At 35.1% G+C, this 25079-nt stretch overlaps 2 protein-coding genes across 2 annotated transcripts in view; one reads left to right on the forward strand and one right to left on the reverse strand.

The window, feature by feature from the left end:
- PSMD1 (proteasome 26S subunit, non-ATPase 1) overlaps nucleotides 1-25079 on the reverse strand; it is a 78702-nt gene that overhangs the window by 17584 nt on the left and 36039 nt on the right. The window contains exon 17 of the mRNA XM_084891771.1: nucleotides 3983-4097. Coding sequence (XP_084747897.1) covers nucleotides 3983-4097 — 115 coding nt within the window. The remainder of the gene's footprint in view (nucleotides 1-3982; nucleotides 4098-25079) is intronic.
- On the forward strand, nucleotides 6963-24219 carry HTR2B (5-hydroxytryptamine receptor 2B). The gene is made up of 4 exons (XM_084891842.1): nucleotides 6963-7430; nucleotides 8331-8933; nucleotides 19135-19335; nucleotides 22958-24219. Exons 2-4 carry the CDS (start codon nucleotides 8516-8518, stop codon nucleotides 23845-23847), a joined length of 1509 nt encoding a protein of 502 aa, XP_084747968.1. The 5' UTR covers nucleotides 6963-7430; nucleotides 8331-8515; the 3' UTR covers nucleotides 23848-24219.

Below are 25079 nucleotides of genomic sequence, written 5' to 3' on the forward strand. Positions count from 1 at the left end.
AAGTTAATGTAAGACAAACTGGATGCACAGTTCAGAACTGAGTATGCTGTAAATTTCAATATAACTGATGGAAGCTTGCAGAACACGAGTGCTCCTGTTTTGAGGTATAATAGGAAAAAAAGAAAGTAAGAGAAAATTATTAATGTTTGATAAGCACCCTTTATTTCCTAGGCACAGGGGTAGGTATTTTATGGATGTTATCTTAGATAATCCTCTTAAACCTAAAAATAAAACAAAACAAAATAACAATAGCAACACCAAATAATCTTTATAAGCAAAGAAACTGAGAGTTAGAAATGTTAAGTAATTTGCCCAAAGTCACTCACATAAGTAGCAAATTGAGGTCAGTTTGACTCCAAAACCGGTATTAAGTATCCAACTTCCTTCAAATACCAGGGTATGGCAATGTTTTAGGTAATTTTACAAGATAGGGTGGGAACAGGTGGAGGACATTAATGGGGGGACATCTATAATACTTACAATAATAAAGATCAAGTAAAACACAATCAACTAAAAAAAAACCTCCACTAAATTGAAACAAACAAAAAACAAAGACAAACTTCTAAAACAAAAAAGATTTAACTTGATAGAAGAATGGTCAAAAATTTAAATAAAATAGGACTAGAATTGATTTCATGGTTACACTTCATAAGACCACATATAATGAATGGGACTTTCCATACTGTTTACCAGAATTCCCTCAATATCATATCCTTCAGAATGTGATCAATACTATGAAAAAAGGATTTCTTGATTAAATACATCTGGGAGTTCCTGCATACTATATATTACCTCCTGTTACAGATTCAAATTATATCAAAGGTTCTAGGAATGTACAAAAGCTCCCAGCACATAAAGTGATGTGGGATGTTAAAGAAACCGCTGGAACTTTAGTTTTTCTCAGCATTTGTCCACAGTAATGTTACCAAGAACTCTTTTGCCTCATACAACTTCTATTAACATCCTGCAGAATAATAACACCCTTTGTTAAGTGCCGCTTTTTAACATCCCTTATAAGGTTCTAAGGTATACACCTAGAGGAAAGGGTTTTACAAGATTATCAAACTTATTTCTTAATACGTATGCAATTTCTCAAATATTCTTTGTTCCAAGGTCAAGGAAAGAAAGAATAAATTGAATTCGTTTTTTTTTTGAAAAATGACTTTCGATTTCTTTAGATGTGGATTTAAAGTCCTATGCCACTTAATGTTGGGGATACATTCTGAGAAATGCGCAGATAGGTCATTTCGTCACTGTGCGAACATCACAGAGAACATTTACAAAAATCTAGATGGTATAGCTTACTACTCTTAAATATATGTGCTGTACTTTTACATGACTGGCAGTGCAGTAGCTCTGTTTACACCAGTGTCTCAACGAACACAAGGGTAATGAATGCACTGCCCACTGACTGATGGCGGTTATGATATCACTAGGTGATAGGAATTTTTCAGCTCCATCTTAATTTTATGGACCCAAATATCATTATGTGATGCACAACTGTATTTATTTGTTTTTAAAAATGGGAGTTAGCATCAAGCCATGAACCAGAAGGTCACAGTTTGATTCTCAGTCCAGTTGTGAGTTTGATCTCCAATAAGGGGTGTGCAGGAGGAAGACCATCAACTATTCTCTCTCATCATTGATATTTCTATCTCTTTCTAACTTCCTCTCTCTGAAATCAATTTATATATATATATATATATATATATATATATATATATATATATATGTGAGAGCTATTAACAATATTACACATACTAGATGTGTTTTCTTTCTCCCACTTCATTAAAAACTATAATCACATTGTGCAGAGGAGTTTTTCAAACTAATATGTTGTCAATATAGTTTATGAAGTAGTTATGATAAAAATATAACCAAATTTCCAACTTACAAGTTAAAAGACACTAACTGCTTTTGAGGTTTGTGATATAACATCAAAGATATATTTTAGCATAAATAGATGTTTCAGGTTTTTAAGAAACAATAATAACCAAAGCACAAATTTCAGATAGGTATTGATAAGATCATACAAACTAGAAATAAAGCAGACTTGTATAATACGAGTAATAAAAATTTTTTCATTGAATTAACATATCAGATTCTGTGTCTCAAAGAAGATTTGCTCCTAGATATTAAGTTTAGAATAATCTGGAAAGAAAACAAAAGTGTAATTGACATTTAACTTATGAGGCCTGACATAAATGTCTATTAAAGACCTGAGGGGGGAAATACTTAGTAAAACATTCAACCTATATGAAGGCCAATTTCCATAAACTGCACTTTATATACCCAATTTCTAATAAAAGTGAAGATTCATCTATATATACAAAAAAGCCAAGCAACCAGAATGACTGGAGCAACTGATAGCTATGATACACACTGGCCAGCCAACCTCCTGCAATTGCTGGCCTGCACCCACCCATGCATGAATTTGTGTACCGGGCCTCTAGTTTTCACATAAGAATTTCTCACCCGGAAGAAATGAAAACATTAAAAAAAAATTAAAATCTGTGAGGGCAGAGACCATGTCCAACTTGTTCACCATCAAATCCTTAAATGATCTTCCCTCTATCCTTCAGGTGACAAATATTTACTGAAAGTCTACTATGTGCCAGGTCTGACTTTAGATTCTAGCAGTGAACACCCTGTTCCCAGGGACTTGATATTTCAGTGGAGATGAGTCAGACAATCAATAAAATAGATATAAAAATATGCTAGGTGGCCGAAACTGGTTTGGCTCAGTGGTAGAGCATTGGTCTGCGGACTGAAAGGTCCCAGGTTCGATTCCGGTCAAGGGCATGTACACTGGTTGCGGGCACATCCCCGGTAGGGGGTGTGCAAGAGGCAGCTGGTCGGTGTTTCTCTCTCATCGACGTTTCTGGCTCTCTATCTCTCTCCCTTCCTCTCTGTAAAAAATCAATAAAAAATATATATATATACTAGGTGTTGATAAGTGCTATGAAGAAAAATAAAGCAGGGTAAGGAGACAAAATTGAGAATATTGGAAGATGTCGTCATAAATTCTTACACAATTCCTGCTACATGTAGTAAAAATGTCTATTTTAATCCCTAGCTTCAATTATGCTTTATGTGGTTAGAAGTTATTAGTATCTAATAATACCATTCTTAGAGAAAAAGTAAAGCAAATTAAAATTTAATTACTGAAGTCAATCAATAAATTAATAGCTATACTTTATTTTAGTTTGAATAATAGATGGCAAAAAAAGTGACTTCTTTCCTGTGATGTAAAGACTCTAGTAGCGCGCGCTCTCTCTCTCTCTCTCTCTCTCTTTCTCTCTCTCTCTCACACACACACAAGAACACACTGCCAACCCTATTAAAAGAAAAGTTCACCAAGCTATGGGTACGTGTGTTATAAAAGATAAAATTTAATATTATGTTATTGTTGTGAAAAAAAGAACAAAACACAACACTTGTTATTTAAGCAATAACAATGCCATTTCTTTATGAATCTCATGAATTGTGTTTTCAAACCATCAACTTGCCTAACCCAACTCTGTCACTTTAGATGGCTTAACAAATATCATGTTAAGTTCATGAGGAGAAAATAGGCAAATAGCAATAAAATAATTTGTTTAAAACCAAATCAACCCCAATAAATTTAATAAAAATTAAAACAACAACAAAACAAACCAAAGGAATAAAACTGAATTGATTTTAGTGGCTTCATATGAGAACCTTGATTTCCACAATACTAATTCTGCATATTAAACATGTAAAATAACCAAAGTCGACAGCATTTTTTCCATTTTAGCCATATAATGTGGTAGTTTGTTCTTAAATGGCTTTGAGCCATCCAGACAGTAAAGTAAGGAAGTTCTGGGAAGCTCTGTGAGGCAAGTCTTACAGATCATACCACACTTGTATTTTTACAGCTGTTACATAAACCTTTCTGCGAAGGAAAACAATCTGGCGCCAGGAAAGAACTGATCCCATTGGTTTTGGGTTAGGGCTTTACCTTGTTTCCTGTACCAGCACAGCAGATGCCCAGGGCCATGGCAGCTCCATAACGCACGTGAGGATTATAACTCTCTGACAACAATGAAACAACACTGGGGCACTGTTCAGGGGTCCTGATAAGAAACAGAGAAAGTGAAGACAGTGTTATACATAACATATTTTAAGATGAGAGAATTTTAAGCATTTTATTAAAGTTATGAGAAATAATTTATTCAATTTTTAATTTGTTTTTTTTTTTTTTTTTTTTTTTTTTTTTTTTAAATCAATCTTTATTGTTCATATTATTACAAAGGTTCCTCATTTCTTCCCCCCTCCACCAGGTTCCCACCCCACCCTCTGCCCCCTCCCCATCCCCCATTGTCCTCATCCATAGGTGCACAGTTTATGTTCAGTCTCTTCCTCCCTCCCTTTCCCCGATAGTAAATCCCTTTTCAGATAGTAAATCTGTTACTTAGCATTTTCTCATATCAATAATACCTCCACATGCCCAATGATACACTTCACACAAAAGACATTTTCAAATAGGTCAACCAGCCTCATCCAGGCCCCACCCAAGGCACTCACAGATCAACACCCCAGCGTTATACTAACTCAACACATCCAGATCTAAGCCTTCATCACTTGATTCAGCAGACCCTCAAGTTCCCGCAAAAGTTTCCAGCCATGTCTGAGAGGCAGCCGTGGGCAGGTACAGGCGAGGAGCGAGCTGTTTCGGGCCTGGCTGCTTCGGGCCTGGCCTCTGTTGCTCTGGTTCGTTCCACAACCAGCTGCTCCGGGTCTGGTCACTGCCGCTCCCGACCTAGTTGCTCTGGACTTGGCTGTTGCTGCTACAGGCCTGGCCGCACCCGACCCGGCTGCTCTGGGACTGGTTGCTCCGGTCCCGGCCGTTCCGGGCCTGGCCGCTCCCAGCCTGGCAGCCGCTGCTCCGGGCCTGGCTGCTCCCAGCCTGGCAGCCGCTGCTCCGGGCCTGGCCGCACCAGACCCGGCTGCTCCGGGCCTGGCCGCTCCCAGCCTGGCAGCCGCTGCTCCAGGCCTGGCCGCACCCGACCCGGCTGCTCCGGGCCTGGCCGCTCCCAGCCTGGCAGCCGCTGCTCCTGGCCTGGCCGCACCAGACCCGGCTGCTCCGGGCCTGGCCGCTCCCAGCCTGGCAGCACCAGGCCCGGCTGCTCCGGGCCTGGCCGCTCCCAGCCTGGCAGCCGCTGCTCCGGGCCTGGCCACACCAGTCCCGGCTGCTCCGGGCCTGGCCGCTCCCATCCTGGCAGCCGCTTCTCCGGGCCTGGCCACTCCCAGCCTGGCAGCCACTGCTCCGGGCCTGGCCGCACCAGACCCGGCTGCTCCGGGCCTGGCCGCTCCCAGCCTGGCAGCCGCTGCTCCGGGCCTGGCCACACCAGTCCCGGCTGCTCCGGGCCTGGCCGCTCCCAGCCTGGCAGCTGCTGCTCCGGGCCTGGCCGCACCAGACCCAGCTGCTCTGGGCCTGGCCGCTCCCAGCCTGGCAGTCGCTGCTCTGGGCCTGGCCGCTCCCAGCCTGGCAGCCGCTGCTCCGGGCCTGGCCACACCAGACCCGGCTGCTCCGAGCCTGGCCGCTCCCAGCCCAATTTTTAATTTGTTATTCTCCTCTGGAGTTGGCAGGGAAACGTGTATTAAAACTGTCTCAAGAGTGAATTTATCACTGAACATTCTTTTGTAATATTTAGATTTACCACCATGTGCAAATGTTATTTTCATTAAAGAGAGTAAGAGAGAGTTTTTGTGAGTGTGTGCATACAGTAAAAAGATCTGGAGTAGGAACTTACAAACTACCTACTAATATGAATGATGTTTTAGAGCACAATTTAGTTATTTGCCAACTGAGATATTTATCTATCCTTTTATTTATTTCTTTATTATTTTGCTTTCTCTGATTCTCAACTATACTTCTAATAATTTGAGGTTGCCAAATAAGTTCTAACTAGTTATGCTTCTAAGCCATTAAACTAATTTAAAAGTTTAAGAATCTAAGTACCAATTTTAAGTACTTTCAGTTAAGATACCTTTAAAAAAGTGAGTGAATGTGTGTGGAAGGTGTTAGTATTCACAAAGTATAATAATAATAATAATAATAATAATAATAATAATAATGGTTAGTACTTATAAAATATATACAGAATACTTATAAAAATTTATCTATAAACACAAATTAATGTTTACTTCATACATGTCTTTTCATTGGATACAATGGGGCTGCTGTTTTAAATATGATGTAATTTGTTTTGCAAACCTCTATATACCTGTGTAAGCACAGAGCCCAAAATGTAACTTCATAATAAAACAGTATTTAAAAAATATTTCCATATTCCTAAAGACAAATTCTGGCACACTAAATCCATCTTATTGTTCTTGAGTATTATTTTATTAGTTTTTACCTCAAATTCTTAAATATTTTTTCTAAAATATTGAATTTTGAGTTTTAAAAAAGCAAATATTAAATAAAATCTTAAGTGCTCAGAAAAACTGAAATGAACCAAGTATTTTCCAATAACTACCACACAAGCTAAGAAATATAATTTGAAACAGCAAAAGGTTACACTATCAGTAACCAAAGTAATTAAATAATTTTAAAATACAAGTGATCTATGATGATCTTTTAAAAAGGAAACTGAGAATGCCGAATTTCTAGTACTAAGCTAGTGTTATGGTTGCGAAAACTTAGATAACATAGCTGCTAAGACTTTTATATCCATTTCTGTAATAAAGCAGAAATATATTTCCTTTATATATCATATGCTTTCTCCAACATATCTGTGAAAAAACAAAACAAAAAAAATTGCCAATGAACCAACTCTCAAATTCAGAGGCCACTTGTTTAAAAATAAGCAATGAAAAAGTTTCTGCTAAAACCTATGATACAGACCTTCCTGTGCTTTTCTATATAAGGCTGCAACCAGAGCAAATTATGTTCCATAGCAAAGGCATAAAAAGCTGGGTAAGAATCTTGTTTCACAGCCAGAAAATAGAACTCTAGAAATTGCTATAAGGCTCACAGGGCAGATTCTTCACAGAATGAAAGCTCTACAATTTCTAGATTGTGTCTTATTTTTCCTCAAATGGGAAAAACAGCCCAGGGTTAAACCACAACAAATCTATCTTAAGCTAAAATGACAGGGTTTATTATAATTTCCCAAATATTAAAGAGAGCTCTTAAGAATATAACTTGAATAAGGGTCATGAACTGGTTCAACATATTTCATTGGTGATTTTATGAATTATAATGAATGCCGCTACTCTCTAAAAACGAATATATCAAAGAGGAAATAACCTCCTTGGCATGCTTACAGCTATAAAACACATTAGTTTCATTATTTTCAAGTGCCAGTGCTGGAGGCTCAGAATTAGTCAACGGGAGGAGGACTTCAGTCACAACAGCAAGCAGGTCCACTGAGCAGATAATGAAAACGAGCAAATAAGAGGTAAGTATTTGATAAATAATAATAGAGTTAATATATTTTTTCTTTAAAAATTGTGCTAGTATAATCTTTCATTTCTATTTAGTAGTTTAAGAACTAAAATGAAAATTTTACCAATGTTAAATGGAAAATTTTTAATATGGGATCTGTAGATTTCATGAATAAATGTTTTAATCTTCCTCTTAGTTTCCCCTCCTTTCCAAGGAAACTGAGAAAGTTAAGAAAAAATATTATTATTTAAAACAAAGAACTGGTTCAAATTTGGGAGAAAGGGATAAATTTGGAAAAAAATATCTGTTGCAGAAACATACTTTTTTTACAAGATGAAATTACTAAAACAATTATTTGGATCCTAGTAATACCTGTATTTTTCCCTTCTATCAAATTAAAGAAGTCCTAAAATGCTTTATGAAAACAGCACTTATATCAGTATTAAGATAAGGCTTGTTCAAAGAATAAAAACTACAATTAAAAATTTTCTAGCTAGTAAAAATTTACACTTTAGGTGGGCTGAGAGTGTTTCTAGGTGTGTGGCTAAGTGTGTAACAAAAAGTTGAATTCAGAACTATTTAGTACTTTGGAGTTTCTATTCTTCGGTACATATTCTAAGGTAAAGTTAACTCGTTTTTTATTTTAACCACTGAAATATCAGGAACATATTTGTGGAAACTGGCTACACTGTCAAAAATGCACAAGAGACTTACTGTGAAGGGAAAGGCTAAGTTCAAGTGTTATTCTGTTTTTTGAAAGTAAATAAAATAATGCAACCCACATATTTTATACCTAGAAAAAACTTCCAGACATTCCAATTCTAACACTCTACCACTACAAAAGGAAAAGAAAAAAAGAAAAAGAAAAAAAAAGAGAGAGAGAAATTAATAAAGTATTTTTTTTTTTTTACAGCTATTCTTTTATTTCAAGAAACTTTCTGAAATCTGAGCCTCTGCAGAATATTAAACGTGGGCTTTACCTACAGACATGGACAGATGCATGTGTGCTCTATTTTAGAGGACTTGGAATTGTTCTGAAAGGAAAGAATCAACTTTGGCTTCAAGTATTTGGCATGGGAAGAATGCCTTAAAAAGCAGATGACCAGTTTATCTACTGACCATGCTGACCATTGTCTGGAATCGGATCAAATCACAGAAAAACAGCGAATGGCTTTCTCTTACAGAATATCTGAACAAAGCACAATTCCTGAGCTCATTTTGCAGAGCTCATTTGATCACTTAATCTCTTCTAACTGGTCTGGATTACAGACAGAATCAATACCAGAGGAAATGAAACAGATTGGTGAGCAACAGGGAAACAAGCCACGCTGGGCAGCTCTGCTGATAATCATGGTGATAATACCTACAATTGGTGGGAACATCCTTGTTATTCTGGCTGTTTCCCTGGAGAAAAAGCTGCAGTACGCTACCAATTATTTTCTAATGTCCCTGGCAGTGGCTGATTTGCTGGTTGGATTATTTGTGATGCCAATTGCCCTCTTGACAATAATGTTTGGTAAGTATTTCATTTTGTTCCTGCCATCAAATCAAAGAACTATGATATACTATACTACTGAGGAATGAATACTTACTTAATCTTTAAAGGCGGACCTTGACTACTAAAACACATAGCGAGTAAACAGTTTGTTTTTAATAATTTTCTATGTTAGTTTTATTTATTCATGAAACTATTTATTTTTCAATTATAGTTGACATATTATATTAGTTTCAGGTTTTCTATGGTAGTTTTAAAAAGCAAAAATAATTTCTTAGAAATAATTTTACTCCCTCCTTAACCTAATAAAATAATTTGAAGTCATCCAGCAATATTCATTGATTCTGTACACATTACCAAAAAATTATAGTGAAGGACATATACTTCAACTTTCCCATTATTAATGCTTTTTTACTTGACAAAGCCATAGGCAGGACACTTCTGTAACAGTTATGTGCTGGGTTAATTATTAATGATAAGATCTTTGAATCACTAAATTTTAATTTAAATCACCATTTAAAATGAGAATTATTCTAGAATTTCTTGTATCTTTTTATAGTTTGTGTAATTTAGACTCAAACACAAATCTTACACATGTGTCATGTTAAAGAAAAAATTATGTTTAGTCACTGAAGGAAGTGGTCTGGCTCAGAGTGTCCCAATAGATGACCTGTGTATTTAATTTTTATGATTTCTGACCATTCATGTCCTTGATACATAAGTAAGAGGAATCAGACCTCTAGGTTATTAATGTAAGTGATCAGCACCCGAGTTCTTACAATAAAAAATTTAGTCTAACATTGACATTTAGTTTGTTATAATAAAAAGATATTAAAATGATATAAGTAGTTTCTGATTCATGTATAGAATTTGAGTAAACACAAATAATTCTGCTGATGAATTATGAGGACTCCTAATAATCAATACTAAGGATATTTAACTTATTTAATGCTTGGTGTAAATTGGTATTCCCTTCATTAAGTGCTTAAGAAAAACGATTATTTATAAGAGAATAGGGCTTCTTGGAATTATGCTTATATGGCAAAGACAAAAATATTTCAGATTATAGAAGTAAAACTTATTTAACTGCAATGCATATTAGGAAGTGAAGAAAAACTGCCATTCAAAATATTATATTCAGGTTGAAACATTATATTTTTATATTTATAGAAAAGATAACTAAAATTAAGCACTTGATCCCCCAAATATAACCGAATGGTGATGGGCTTAAACTTCCCATTTTAAGCCAATATTTACGCAGGCTTTAATTTCTGTGGCAGAGCAATCAGTGAATAAATTCTGCTGCTTTAATAGATTCTCTAATCATTCATACTGTCTATTTATATATCCTCCTTATATAAATTCATATTTTTTTTGAGTAATCTAGTGCTACATGTAACCATGAAAAATTAAGAAATCTTACTCTAAAAGAGAACCTAAACAATTTTGATTCTCAATAAAATTGAAAAGAAATACAATAAATGAGGATTATGTAGGAACATTTATGCATATTTAGTAGAGATTGTACAGGTACTGGATTCCAGCTCTTATCTCCATATACTTAATAATAGCCTTATGTGTAAAATCATACTCTTTAAGTTGGGCTTTGCTAGGCATACAAAAAATTTTAAAATGTTCACCTCCTACTACCATAAAATTTAATTGATAAGTTAAGTGAGATTGAACAAGTTATGTAGAAGTAAATTTTAACTTTAATATCCTGAGTTCATAAACATCAAACATCTACTATATATAAAATATTGTGGTAGATACTTATAAATTATCAGCTAAATAGTTAAGGAATCTGAAAAGGCAAAGCTCCATAGTATTAAAGTGAGGTGACAAACAAAACACAAAAACAGATAAGAGAGGTAATTTCATGTATCCCACGGGAAAAGAATAGGTATCCAGCAGCTGAAAACGAAGGTTATATTATTTAAAGTTTTGGGGCCCAAGATATTCTTAGTAAGAAAAGTTAGCAGGAAATTCAACATATTTTAACATATGTAGAAAATCTTTCTATTTATGTCCTAAATAATATATGTATTTTTAACTACATTACATTCTTTCAAGTATAGGATATCCCCCCAAAATGTATACACACACTGTGAATAATTATAAAGGCAGTGTTTATTAAAATACATTTCATTTTCAAAACTGAGCTATTAGTTATTAAGGTGTATATACATTTTTGGGAGGACAACCTGCATTAGTTAATTTTAAATTACAAAATAAAATCTTTCATAGTCCCAAACACTTTTACTATCAGTAATCAAGCTTTATAGTAGGGTTAGATTTTTTTAAAATGAATTAACCAAGCACTTAATCATTATTTAAAACATTATTGCATTAATTCATTACTGAAAACATTGTATTTCTATGTGAAAGTGTATGAAGAAAATGCATGCTGCCGAAACTGGTTTGGCTCAGTGGATAGAGCACGGCCTGCGGACTAAAAGGTCCCTGGTTCGATTCCAGTCAAGGGCATGTACCTGAGTTGCAGGCACATTCCCAGTAGGAGGTGTGCAAGAGGCAGCTGATTGATGATTGATGATTCTCTCTCATTGATGTTTCTAACTCTCTATCCCTCTCCTTTCCTCTCTGTAAAAAAATCAATATATAAAAAAAAAAAAAAAAAAAAAGAAAGAAAGAAAAAAAAAAAAGAAAATGCATGCTGCCCTCTTTAAAGCTTCAAAACAATGCATTAAAAAATTGGGAATTGCACGTATTATAAAACTTCAAATATTAAGAAATTTTGACAGCCCTTTACATTCTAATAATTAGTAAGATTTCCTACATTAATGCATTTATAAGAATTTCTAACTTTAAATGGAAGGAACAGATTTTGTATATTTTCTTTCATTACAGAAAGACTCCTCAGAATGTCTGCAAGTCTGTACAAACAAAAGTATCTCTAATTCTATACACATAAAAAGTTAACTACCACTATAATGATGAGTGACTTTAGTTATCTCAGGGAAATTCAATTAAAATAACAAAGAAACTTTATATTAGTTCATACTTTAATAAAATTAAATTTTAAAAAGAGGAACCCTAACCAGTTTGGCTCAGTGGATAGAGCATCAGCCTGCAGACTCAAGGGTCCCATACTCAATTCTGGTCAAGGGCATGTACGTTGGTTGCGGGCACATACCCAATAGGGAGTGTGCAAGAGGCAGCTGATCAATGTTTCTCTCTCACTGATGTTTCTCTCTATCCCTCTCTCTTCCTCTCTGTAAAAAATCAATAAAATATATTTTTTAAAAATTTTAAAAAGAGGAGAGCACTGAATTTTAAAAAGTGGCTCTTATACTATTCTGAGGAATATTTTATTTCATCAATAACTTACATAATACTTGATTATATAATGTTTGAATTTTTATTTTACCAAGATTATGACTCCTGGCATAACATGGTTTTTCAAAAGAGTTGTGCTCTGTCAACTTTTCTGTCACTTGTTCCTCTCTGGCCTTAACAGCTCTATTATACAGTTCTATTTTTATTTTATTTTATTTCTTTACTGTCTTGCCTATACATTCCTAAAATCCAGGATCACAAATTAGTAACTTATAGCGTAAGTCCTGAAAATGCCTACATTAGAAATTAGGTAGGACACAAAGGAAAACAGAACATCATATGTCAATATAAAAAAGGATATTCACGTTAAGAATTTCTCTAAATTTTCCTTTTCTCATTTACAGCATTTGGTCATCCATTAGTCATTATTGGTTTATTTATAACTTAAATTTTAATCCATGTCTCATGATCTGTAAGTTAAACATTATCTGCGGTACAGTTGAAAGAGGATGTATTAAAATGGCTAAAGGATTGCGGAAGGGTGGGGAGAGGAGGCGGTGTTTCAAAAAGACACCCAGGCTTTGAATCCTGGTCTCCTATATTGGCTTAGGTAAGTCACTTAACATATCAGAGTCCAATCACCTTATCTGTAATGTTGGTTTGCTAAATATTACATTGCAGGTATCTTATGAAATTGTCAAATAGGGCCTATGACATTATAGGCACTAATAATTGGCAAATATTATCAGTATAGTATGCAAAAGAGTTTATATCCTTAAATAAGTTATTTAGTTTAGATGTGATTCAGTTAGATGTATGTCTAAACAGAGAGGAAACAGATGTATACTAGTAAAATAAAATAAAAATCAGTTATAAATTTATGTAATAAAATGCTGCTCCATCCAATTATTAAATGAGGGAGCAAAGTAATTAAAGGCACTTCTTTTTGGAAAGTGAAAAACTTAAAAACCAAGGAAAAAATTTCATAAGTATTAAATCACTTGAAACATTTTAAGCACTATTATATCAGACATCTAACCCCAGAATATTTCATATGCTTAAATGTAGTGGAAAAACAACAAATACAAAACAGAAGCTTCATAATAAAAATTAAAGCATTTATCTATGTCTCCCTTTTCTGGAAAGTAAAGATGGAAACATAAAAATTTCTTAGATTAAAAAAATATATACTTGAAAACTATGTCTTTTTTGAATTTGTCCTGCTCCAATGTGTTCATGAACTATTTACCTTTGTGAACTCTTCAGCACAGCCCTCTGGGGAAAGGCTTTAGAAATAAATAAGTACGTAGTCTTTGAAATCCTCCAATGGGAACTATCTTATGGCCCAGACTTATAGATTACTGAGAATTATTTCCTAAACTGATGATATAACTCAGTTTTCCAAATTAAAAACTTACCCAAAGGGTAAGCAGATTTCAGATAAAATGTGCGGACTGAAGGGTCCCAGGTTTGATCCCGGTCAAGGATATGTACCTTGGTTGCAGGCTCAATCGCCAGGCCTGGTCGAGGTGCTTGCAAGAGGCAACCAATTGATGTATTTTTCTCACACTGATGTTTCTCTCTCTGTGTCTCTCCCCATTCTTTCCACTCTCTAAAAATTAATGGAAAGATATCCTTGGGTGAGGATTAACAAAAAAAAGAATCACACAAAAAATGATTGTTTTTTGCAAAAACAAACAAAAAAACAGGCATGGTAATGAATATAGATTGTGTGTCTTTTTTAATAAAAGGCACATTTTCATTATAAATGAAAAGTTAAACAGTTAAACCTGTTCTCATACCTTTTTTGAAGTACAGTTTTAAGTTCAATTGGATGGAGGCAGGAGATAAACATACTGATTTTATACTGATGATATGGGTTATTGTTTCTAAGTATGAGTGTTTTAATGTCTGGGCTAGTTGGCTAGTTTCTGTCAAACAACAGTAGTACATCTATTGAGTACTTTATCTATGCCAGACATTGTTTTAAACACTTTACATTTTTTATTGCATTTAATCCTCAAAGCAACCCTATAAAAATTATCATCATCATCCCTGCTTTATGAGAGGACATAAAAATAAATAAAGACACAATTTGAATCCAGGAGAACTGAATCTAGAATTCACACTCTTAATATATATTAAACTACTTCCTCAAATGAAATGAGAAATTATTTCAACTAAAAATGTCATATCCAACATACAGCCAACATTTATATTTTAAATCACTCTTAACAAGAGGACCATAGAATTTTCTCTAGGAACAAAGGCAAGAAACCAGTGTTTTTTAAAAGTTATATTTCATATTAAATGATACAGAATATCATTTAATTGGGTCTTAACCAATTGGGTCTTAACCAATACATGTATAAATTCTTGAGATACTGCCAGACCTCTTTTCTGAGGAAAGTATTAGACCTATGCATATGACGTTGTTAAACCTTGTCTAGAAGACAAATAAAATGTATCTGACTGAATGGCAATTCCACCACCCCTTTAGCATGGTTGTATCTAAAGCATGCAAGTCCTCATTTTAGACAACAAAACACTTGTGCTATTAATATTTTTTTTTGAATGTTTATGAAAATTTATTTGAGCCAAAGAGAGGATCCATCTGGAAGCAAGATCTCAAAAGACGGAGATAAATACTTCCTATGCTACAAATATTTTAGATAAATAATGAGCTGCCTATAACCTAAAACTCATTTAAGACTTGTTTTGTTTCTATATTATCAATTTGTAATTAGTTCAGGCTCTCATAGAAATGCAATTATTCAAACCTTATTGAAATTAAATTCTTCTTTGAATTTACTTGAAAGAGGTATACAATGATATATTTTTCAGAGAAAAGTTGTGCACTTTCCTTTTACAGGACAACAGATGCAATGTAATTTAAATGTTTTCTTCCTTCTGTTGTTTTTATGAAAAAGACAAATTTAGAGCCCCAGAGTAGCAGTGATTTTTTTTAAAATAATATATTTTCATTGATTTTTAGAGGGAAATGAAGGGAGAAGGATAGAAACATCGATGAGCCGAAACCGGTTTGGCTCAGTGGTAGAGCGTCGGTCTGCGGACTGAAAGGTCCCAGGTTCCATTCCGGTCAGGGGCATGTACTTTGGTTGAGGGCACATCCCCAGTGGGGGGTGTGCAGGAGGCATCTGGCCGATGTTTCTCTCTCATCAATGTTTCTAGCTCTCTATCCCTTTCCTTTCCTCTCTGTAAAAAGTCAATAAAAATATTAAAAAAAAAAAAAGAAAGAAAAAAGAAAAAGTCCCTTTATAAACTGAGAATGTCTAGAATTGTTTTTAATTTGTATAAATTCTTAGATTACCTAAATCTACTTAGGCAATTAGATAAACTTTTTTTTCTTTTCTTTGTATAAAATATTTCTATTAATATAGTCATCTATTTATTTTATATTAGTTTCACAAAATGTCTATTCACTAGTATTTCATAAAACTTGGAATCATAAAGTTTAATTCTTTAATGATCCATTTCTCTTACTCCTAAATTTCATAGTCTCTCTTTCTCTCTCTTTTTTTGTTTTTATTTTGTTAAACCTCACCAGAGGATATATATTTTTTAAAATATATTTTTATTGATTTTTTACAGAGAGGAAGGGAGAGAGATAGAGAGCTAGAAACTTCGATGAGAGAGAAACACCAACCAGCTGCCTCTTGCACACCCCCTACCGGGGATGTACCCACAACCAATGTACATGCCCCTGACCGGAATGGAACCTGGGACCTTTCAGTCCGCAGACCGATGCTCTACCACTGAGCCAAACCGGTTTCGGCACCAGAGGATATTTTCCCCGCTGATTTTTAGAGAGAGTAGAAGGGACAGGGAGAGACAGAGAAAGAAAATCAATGTAGAGAGATACAGCACACATCTCAGGACTAAAGTTAAGCCTGCAACCAAGGTACGGTGCCCTTGACCGGAACTGAATCAGAACCCTTAAGGTCCTCAGGCCAACGCTCTAGCCAAACCGACTAGGACAGTCTCTTTCCTTTTCAAAGAAAATTGTCTTCTATGCCTCAATATTTCTACTATTATCAATAAGAAAGCACTGAATCAACAAAATTATAGCGATCTGAACTGACTTTAATACCTATTACCTTTTCCAAAATGGGAGTTATAAAATAAATTTATTGGAAAATGAGGCTAACAAGGCTTCATAGGTTTAATTAAATTAGCACTAAAGAACTTTCCCTCTTAGCCCACAATTAGGAATATGTGGATCAGATAATATAATTCCAAAGACATGTTCTTTTTATATGAAAGTTCTTTGTGGCTTCCAGTTTATGGCTACTAGATTTATGATTAAAATTTTCCAGATCTTAATTTTAAAAAATATAACCCATAATAGGCAAGTTTAAAAATTATTAGCAACCCATTAAAAAGAACTTATATGCATATATGTATAAACCACAGATAGGCAACAGTGCAGGGAAGGCCTGTAAAGGGGGTGGAAGTGAGGTGGAGGGGATCAATGGGGGCGGGAGAAGATACTTTCAACAATAAGGATAAAATTTAAAATAATAATAACAATAAATAAAAATAAATAAAGCCTAAGATACGACATTAATTACTTGCTTTTTATAATACTTAGGTATGATCAATATCTATGGATGCAACTCCAGGCTTGAGCATTTTTCTATTTCCTACTCAGTCCTAAAGTTCAAAATACAGCTCAGTTTAAGTAGTTTACACTACAAAACTTGTGTCTAGTCTACATTAACAAATATAAAGCCAGAAACAACCTTCCCCAGGAAGTCTTTGAACGGTGTTTCTTAAACATTAATTGCATACATATCACCCTGGTATCTTGTTCAACGGCAGAGTCTGATTCAAGTGTCTGGGATGAGGCCTAAGAACTTGCAGTTTTAACAAGTTCCCAGGTTATGCTGATCCTTGCAGATCTGAAGAGCACACTTTGAGCAGCAAGGCTTGAAAGAATACTTTCAAGTTTTGATAATTAAATGATCCCTTTCATATTCAGAGACTTAACTGTACCTGAATTCACTCATCTGCAAAATCAGTGATATAATCTCTAAGGTCCCTTTCAGCTCAGTGACTCTATAATTTATTATCTTCATCCTTATCCCCACCCCAATTCAGTGAAGTAGGAATGATATGGTAATAGTAATTTACTTAAGAATATGAATTACTCCTTCCACCTGATGCTTTAATACTTTTTCTAAAGAAGTTGCTGAACATGAAAACAAATACCATGCAATAATTTACCCTTTCTAAACAAAAATTCATACTGATTTTGTTATTATGTTCCTAAGAAGAAACATTTTAATATGTTGACCTGGCTACCTTTTTGTGAAGTATCCAAATATTTTTTTCACTAAAATCCTACTTGATTCTTGAATGAATGAATGAATGAATGAATGAATAAATAAATAAATAAATAAATAAATAAATAAATTCAAGTCTATAAAACTTCTCTAAATTATGATCTCTCTCTCTCTCTCTGGTCTAGGATAATAATCTCTCTCCACCCCTAGGCTTCTTGAGTTTAAACAGTTTACAATAAAAGGGCCAGTTGGTGCTCTGAAATCCTGAGAAGTTATCTTTGTCCTCCTTCAATTACCCCAATCATCTTATGCCTGTCAAAGTTAGATACACTTGCAAAACCCAGGAAAAGTAGTTTATATTTTGTCAGTGGACACAGGACGAGCTGTAAAAAGAATTTATTTAATCCTTACCCGAAGATGTTTATTACTAACTTTATAAAGAGAGGAAAGGGGCAGGAAGGAGAGAGGGGGAGACGCAGAGGGAGAGAGAGACAGCAATGTGAGAGCAGAACATAGATCTGCTGCCTCATGCATGTCCCCTATCAGGGAATGAGCCCATAACCTGGGCATCTGCCCAGTCTAGGAATTGAACCGACAACCTTTGGGTGCACAGGATGACACCCAACCAACTGAGCCACACAGGCCAGTGTAAAATACATTTTAGTTTATTTTGTATGTAGTAGGTATATGCATAACACATAATGTAGCAAATCTCTTATGTATGAATACTTGTCTAAATAAATTTATTGGAAAGCTATGTAGAATATTGAATACCATATCTAAAACCTTAGATTTTAAAAAAGTTTATATTTCTTAAATGTTTAAGATTGTATGAGGTATATGGTGTTTTTTTAAAGTAAGAGTTCGTTAAATAAATCAAGTACTATATCTAATCCTGAAATTTTCTGTTTAAACAAAAAGTTCCTATCATTTATTTCATCTCCGTAACTTGAAGTGAATGATGGGACTTGAAAGGATAATAATTCACTTTTCCTTAGCATAACCTGAAGCCATTTCTTTTATAAACTTTATTTAAGAGCTATTTCTGTCAAAAAGAAAACTCAAAATAATTCCACTTAATTATTTTACCAAATGAGTTTGCTATACAAGGTTCATGTTGCTAGTTAATGCTAGAAGTGAGCCTAAATCCCAGGTATCACTGAGAATTTCATTCTAATACTCTTTTTTTTATCTCTCCCCATATTCTATTGCTTCCTCCATGTGGTAAAAGGTTTTCTTCTTTTATAACAGCAGTTTAAAAAATAAAATTTTATTTGAATAGCAAGGGCAAGTTCCAAGTGCAACATCCTGTAAATTTTTTTAAAATCACAAAAGGATAGACAAAACAGCAAAGGTCACAATAAAGCTACACACTGATTTAGAAAAGGGTTTTAATTATAAGAACAAAAAATATGTTTAGAAGGTACCATCTGCAGAAATATATTTTTAATATTATTGATTCTATTATCTAAAGTTAAACATTATCTTGTAGTTTGTTATTAAATTTCAGGTAAACAAAAAAAAAAGGTTAAAAAATGTAGCATTTTGAAGAAAAATTGCAGATTGAAAGTTGTTATTTTGCTGAAGAAATGTTTTTGTTTTTTCTTTCTTTCTTTCAGAGGCTATGTGGCCCCTCCCCCTTGTTCTATGTCCTGCCTGGTTATTTCTTGATGTTCTTTTTTCTACTGCATCCATTATGCATCTCTGTGCAATTTCAGTGGATCGTTATATAGCCATCAAAAAGCCAATCCAGGCTAATCAATATAACTCACGAGCTACAGCATTCATCAAGATTACAGCGGTGTGGTTAATTTCAATAGGTATGTCGGAAATGTCAGGGTGCAGGGTGGTGTATATAGCCTTTGGCTCCATTTAGCTAGAATTCCAGGCCTCGTGGGCCACAAAATTCAGCACAAAAAGTCAAGGCAGCTTTACTGACACATCTACACAAGCTCCTATGCCATTATATTAACCATACAGCTTCTAAACCATATTATCAGCAGAAAGTATAAAAAAGCAGAAAAGTTTATGTGCTCAGAAAGAACCATTTTCATGTTTACTGATATATCTTCCTGTTTTGATTTTGACATGCAGGAAGAATAAGTCTAAAAACAGTTTTCATATTTGTTAACAGATCACTAAAGTCTAGGTAGCATTCAGAATCCTAAAATATTAAAATAATAAGAACAACAAAAAATCATCTTAAATCACATCTAAGAAGATAAATAGAAAAGAAAAAAAAGTCCAAGTATTTTGTATGCAGGTATCAAAGATGATAAATTCATCTTGGAAGCAAATATGTGTACATACTAAAGGCAGCAAACGTCTAAGTTTTGAATATGTTTAATTAGAAGTTTTAAGAAAGATACAAATGATGTTCAGAAATGATTTATAAAAAAATCATATTTCTTCTAAACTGTCTTATGCCTCTTGTCCATCTTTAACAGCTGCTATAATATAGTATATCTTAGCATAAAGTACAGCATAAATAACTCAAACCTCTTATAAGTTAATATCAGAAAAAAACAAATTCACAATTACTATGATCATTCAAGTTTTCATGGTATAAAACATTCAAAGAGGAAAGAAAAAAACCAAGAGACCTAGCATCTAAAAGGAAAGCAAGAAAAGATGTGACTTCTCTCTAATCAGAATAAGAACGCTGGGGCAAAAAGCAGGACACTGAAATTAAACCTTTATATTCCTGAAATATGACATCGGGGCCAACCTCTTAAAAAGCCTGGAGGGAAAAGGAAGGAGTGTTACTCCTCCGGCTTGGGAAGAAAGTAGGGTCAAAGTAAAGTCTATCCAGAATGGAGAATTGCATCCAGTTTGGAAGGCAGAGCCTGACTGACAGAGCAGAAGAGGCTCCCCAAAAGGAAGCTAGGGCAAGGGTCAGCAAACTCACTAGTCAACAGAGCAGCAAACCGCAGCTCGAGAGCTGCAGTTTGCCGACCACTGAGCTAGGGAAAAGGCATGGGAGATAACAGGTGACAATTACCAATATTTAAAGTGGAGAGGAGGAAACCTAAAGTAGTTCACTTCAAAAGACCCACATCTTTTGAGGTTGGATGGGAAGAATAGGCAAAGGCAGGAAGAAAATAGGAAAAATGAAATCTTAAGAATTAAAACATTTGAAACTGTGAAATATGGTCAGGCCAATATATAAACAGTCTGTTGGTAGATGTGGTGCCTCAATTAAGGCTGGATAACATGAATTCATAAACTGATCAAAAATTTATTTAGCATCTATGATGTTCTAGGTACTAAGAATACAAAGATTAAAAGAAAAAGAATCTTTACACTCAAGGAAGGTACAGAAATAAATTAGGCTAATACAAAGATATAAGTATACGGGGGGTGGGAGGAGGGGGTAAGAATTAAAAGACCCCAGATTTATGGCTTTGGAAGGAATCTTACAAATCTACTCTTGCCTTTTATATATGAGAAAAAAATCCTAGAGGTTTAAATGGTTGGCTTAAGGATTCTTACAGCTTTTCAGCACCAAGGCCAAGATCAATGCTCTTTTCATTTGTTTTGTAGAACCAATGACAATTTAGTAAATTTGTAAAAGAAAAGCTAATGATGGGGTTAGTTCGGTTTTTAAATTCTGCAAAGTACTAAAAGAGCTCACTTTCTTCTTCTGAATTTATGATTATCCATGGTAACACTTGGCAACAGTAAGATATTAAAGGAGAATAAAAAGGGAAGGGTTTAAAAAGTACAGTGGAAACTTTTGTATTGGCCTACAAACTGGCTGAGAAGGTAATGTGAGCCTTGATAAAGTTAATGGGATGTGAAAATAGAGAAGGAAGGATGGACCAGAGGTCAAGATAACAATAAACAAAATTTTTACAGCAATGAAGATTAGAAGGGCAAGAAAGGGAAATATCAGAGTTCATAATTTTAGATAAGGGATTTTAAGTAGATTTTAAAAAGGCTTCAGGAGTGCAAACAACAATAATAATTACAGTTGAGAAGTTCAAGAACATGAAATTAAGGTGTAAGGGTCATCAATGGGATAAAGTCATGGGAGATGTTAGAAATGGAACAGTGGAGAGGAAGACTATAACAAGGAGCTATCAAGCAAGATAACAAATGTCTAGAAAGTTGGTAGATAAATGGAGAATAGAATGGTATAAGTCAATTAAATAGACTTTAAAAGGGAAATGTTTTTGGAAAAAATGGTGGAATGATTATCTGGAAGTAAGACAATAGAGCAGGGTTCAGCCAACTTTTTCTGTAAAGGGCAAAATAGTAAATATTTTGGGCTTGCAGGCTCTTGTCACAACTATTCAACTCTGCAGCACAACAAAAGCCATAGAAATACGTTAACCATGAATATGGCTATGGTCCAATAAAATTTTATTTACAAAAACAGAAGGCAGGCCAGATTTAGCCCTCAAGTTGTATTTTGCTGACCCCTAGTGTAGAATAGTTAAGTATACAGAATCCTCTTCCTGGTGTGCTCCTGCAGAAAAGTAGAAAAAGCAGTGGGCCTCCACTGGAAAGGGTTTGAGGAAAGTATTCTTGTCAAGGGCTCTTTAGCTACCATAAAAAGACTGTGCAAGATAAAGGAGTACTTTTAGATTCATAAAACAACACAAGGATTCTAGAGGTTTCTAAAGATTAATTCAGACTTTTAAGAAAATATCTGCTCTTTCAAAGGAAAAAGATACAGGCTAACCCTTGTGTTATTTGTCTTCCTAATAAACTACTCCACCAAGCAAAATAATATTTAACTATTTATAGTATTTAAAGTATTAGAAAATTAGCATGAGGTACATTTCTTTCATATGTGTTGGAGGAATTCAATCCCAAAATAAATTTCATGATTCATAGTCTCAAAATTTTAAGATTTAAAAACCTTAAGTAGCATTTAAAAAACAAACAAACAAACAATGAACCCCTTAGTCTTCCCTAAGAAGGAAAAGGTTAAAAGACATTTACAAACACCAAAAGATAAAAATTATCTGTTAAAAGAAACCATGTAATTTCAAGATAATAGTGATTCAGAATTAAGATCTTGCATGAACATTCTCTGAAGTCTCTTAAAACAATAACTACATTGAATAAAATAAAAACAGAGCCTCTTGAATACCTTTACCTTAAGCTGGGATAGATCAACAAACAAAAATAGATTATGAGAAGTGGAGAGTAAATGAAGATATTCTCTACTATTCTATGAATATATTTTTTTAGAGAAGCCCTAATTATAAACCTGAAATCACTAGCCAATGTCTGTTTAAAAATAGCAGATTTGCTTACTTACTTTCTATTTTTCAAATCTTCCCTTGATTAAGTGCTTTGACAAATTCTGTATTGTGGGTACTAGGAATTACAATATACTAACCACAAAAAGCCACTAAAATAAACTCTAAGAGGACATAATTTAAGAACCAAAAGTCATAAAATTAATATATCTTGTTTCCTCTTTCTTAGGCATTGCTGTTCCAGTTCCTATTAAAGGGATAGAAACTGATGTGGATAATGCAAATAATATCACTTGTGAACTGACAAAAGATCGTTTTGGCAATTTCATGCTCTTCGGCTCACTGGCTTCCTTTTTTATACCTCTGGCGATCATGATTGTCACCTACTTTCTCACTATCCGTGCTTTAAAAAAGAAAGCTTACTTGGTCAGAAACAAGCCACCTCAACGCCTAACGTGTCTGACGGTGTCCACAGTTTTCCAAAGGGACGAAACACCTTGCTCCTCACCTGAGAAAGTGGCAATGCTGGATGGTTCTCACAAGGATAAAACTCTGCCCAACCCAAGCCAGGATGTACTTATGCGAAGAATGTCCACAGCTGGAAAAAAGTCACTGCAGACCATTTCCAATGAACAGAGAGCCTCAAAGGTTCTAGGGATTGTGTTTTTCCTCTTTTTGCTTATGTGGTGCCCCTTTTTTATTACAAACATAACTTTAGCTTTATGTGATTCCTGCAACCAGACTACTCTTAAAATGCTCCTGGAGATATTTGTGTGGATAGGCTACGTTTCCTCAGGTGTGAATCCTTTAGTCTATACCCTCTTCAACAAGACATTTCGGGATGCATTTGGCCGATACATCATCTGTAATTACCAGGCCACAAAATCAGTAAAAACTCTTAGAAAATGCTCCAGTAATATCTTTCGGAATCAAATGGCAGAGAACTCTAAGTTTTTCATAAAACATGGAATACGAAATGGGATTAACCCTGCCATGTATCAAAGCCCAATGAGGCTCCGGAGTTCAAACATTCAGTCTTCTTCAATCATTCTACTAGATACACTTCTTCTCACTGAAAATGAAGGTGACAGAACTGAAGAGCAAGTCAGTTATGTATAAAAGAAATGACACATTTTTCATTTAATATAATTATGAGTAGGATGATGAAGCAGATATGAATGTACCAAGAATTATATGAAAAACTTACTCATGTATCATATCATCTCTTTAAACTAAGAGTTATGTATTAAGATTATCCATTTTCTTTATGTGAACACAATTACTCCATGAGAAAAATCATTTTGTACAGCTGCAAATTAAAATAATCCAGCACTCTGGTTAAATGTTGAGGTATTCAAATGAAATAAAATTAAATAAATCAATACATCTCAGGCTTAAAAATGTCTTCATAAGAATTTTAGTTCCTACTTGTATGCAAAGCTGTGCTACAAGTGAAATAAAACAAAGCATTATCTTTGTCTTCAATGCCTTAAAAGCAAAAGGCATAACAACAGTGATAGGAACAGAGGACTAGAAATCTACCTATCTATCTATCTATCTATCTATAAATAAAAAGCCAGTGACAATCTCCTGCAGCCCCTCCCCCCGGCTGGTCCCACCCCCAATGGGCCCCCACCACCCAGATTGGCTCAGAGCCCTCCCCCCCCAAGCCAGCTCTGCCCCTCCTGGCTGGCCAACCACCCACGGCTCCCCCCATACCCATGGTGGGGGGAGGGGGGGACTGGCTGGCCAATCTCCCATGGCCCCTCTCTTGGCCCTATTCAGGGGTGGGGTAGCCAGCCCACCACCAAAGCCCTTCCCCATGGCTGGCCCCAATCGCCCCCTGCCCCCAATTACCTCCCCCTACCCCAACTGGGGCCAAGCTGGCCAGACCCCACCCATGCACGTATTCGTGCATTGGGCCTCTGGTAAATATATAAAATAATGATCACTCTGGATTGTCATTTATAGTGTGATTTACTTAGAAGTAGTTAACTCTAGCTGTTTATTAAATAGTTGATACCGGGGATCTATTCAGCAAAGGTGGGTATACTAGAGGAGGAGAAAAAAATGAAATCACTTTTGGGTAACTAAATCTTCTTTTAAAAAAAATATATATATTTTATTGATATTTTACAGAGAGGAAGGGAGAGAGATAGAAACATCGATGAGAGAGAAACATCGACCAGCTGCCCCTTGCACACCCCCCACAGGGGACCAATGTACATGCCTGCAACCAATGTACATGCCCTTGACCGGAATCAAACCCGGGACCCTTCAGTCCGCAGACTGACGCTCTACCACTGAGCCAAACTGGTTTCGGCCCTAAATCTTCTTAAATAACATGTGCA

This window comes from Pipistrellus hanaki (genome assembly GCF_964339955.1).
Source record: "Pipistrellus hanaki genome assembly, chromosome: 8".
Lineage (NCBI taxonomy): Eukaryota > Metazoa > Chordata > Mammalia > Chiroptera > Vespertilionidae > Pipistrellus > Pipistrellus hanaki.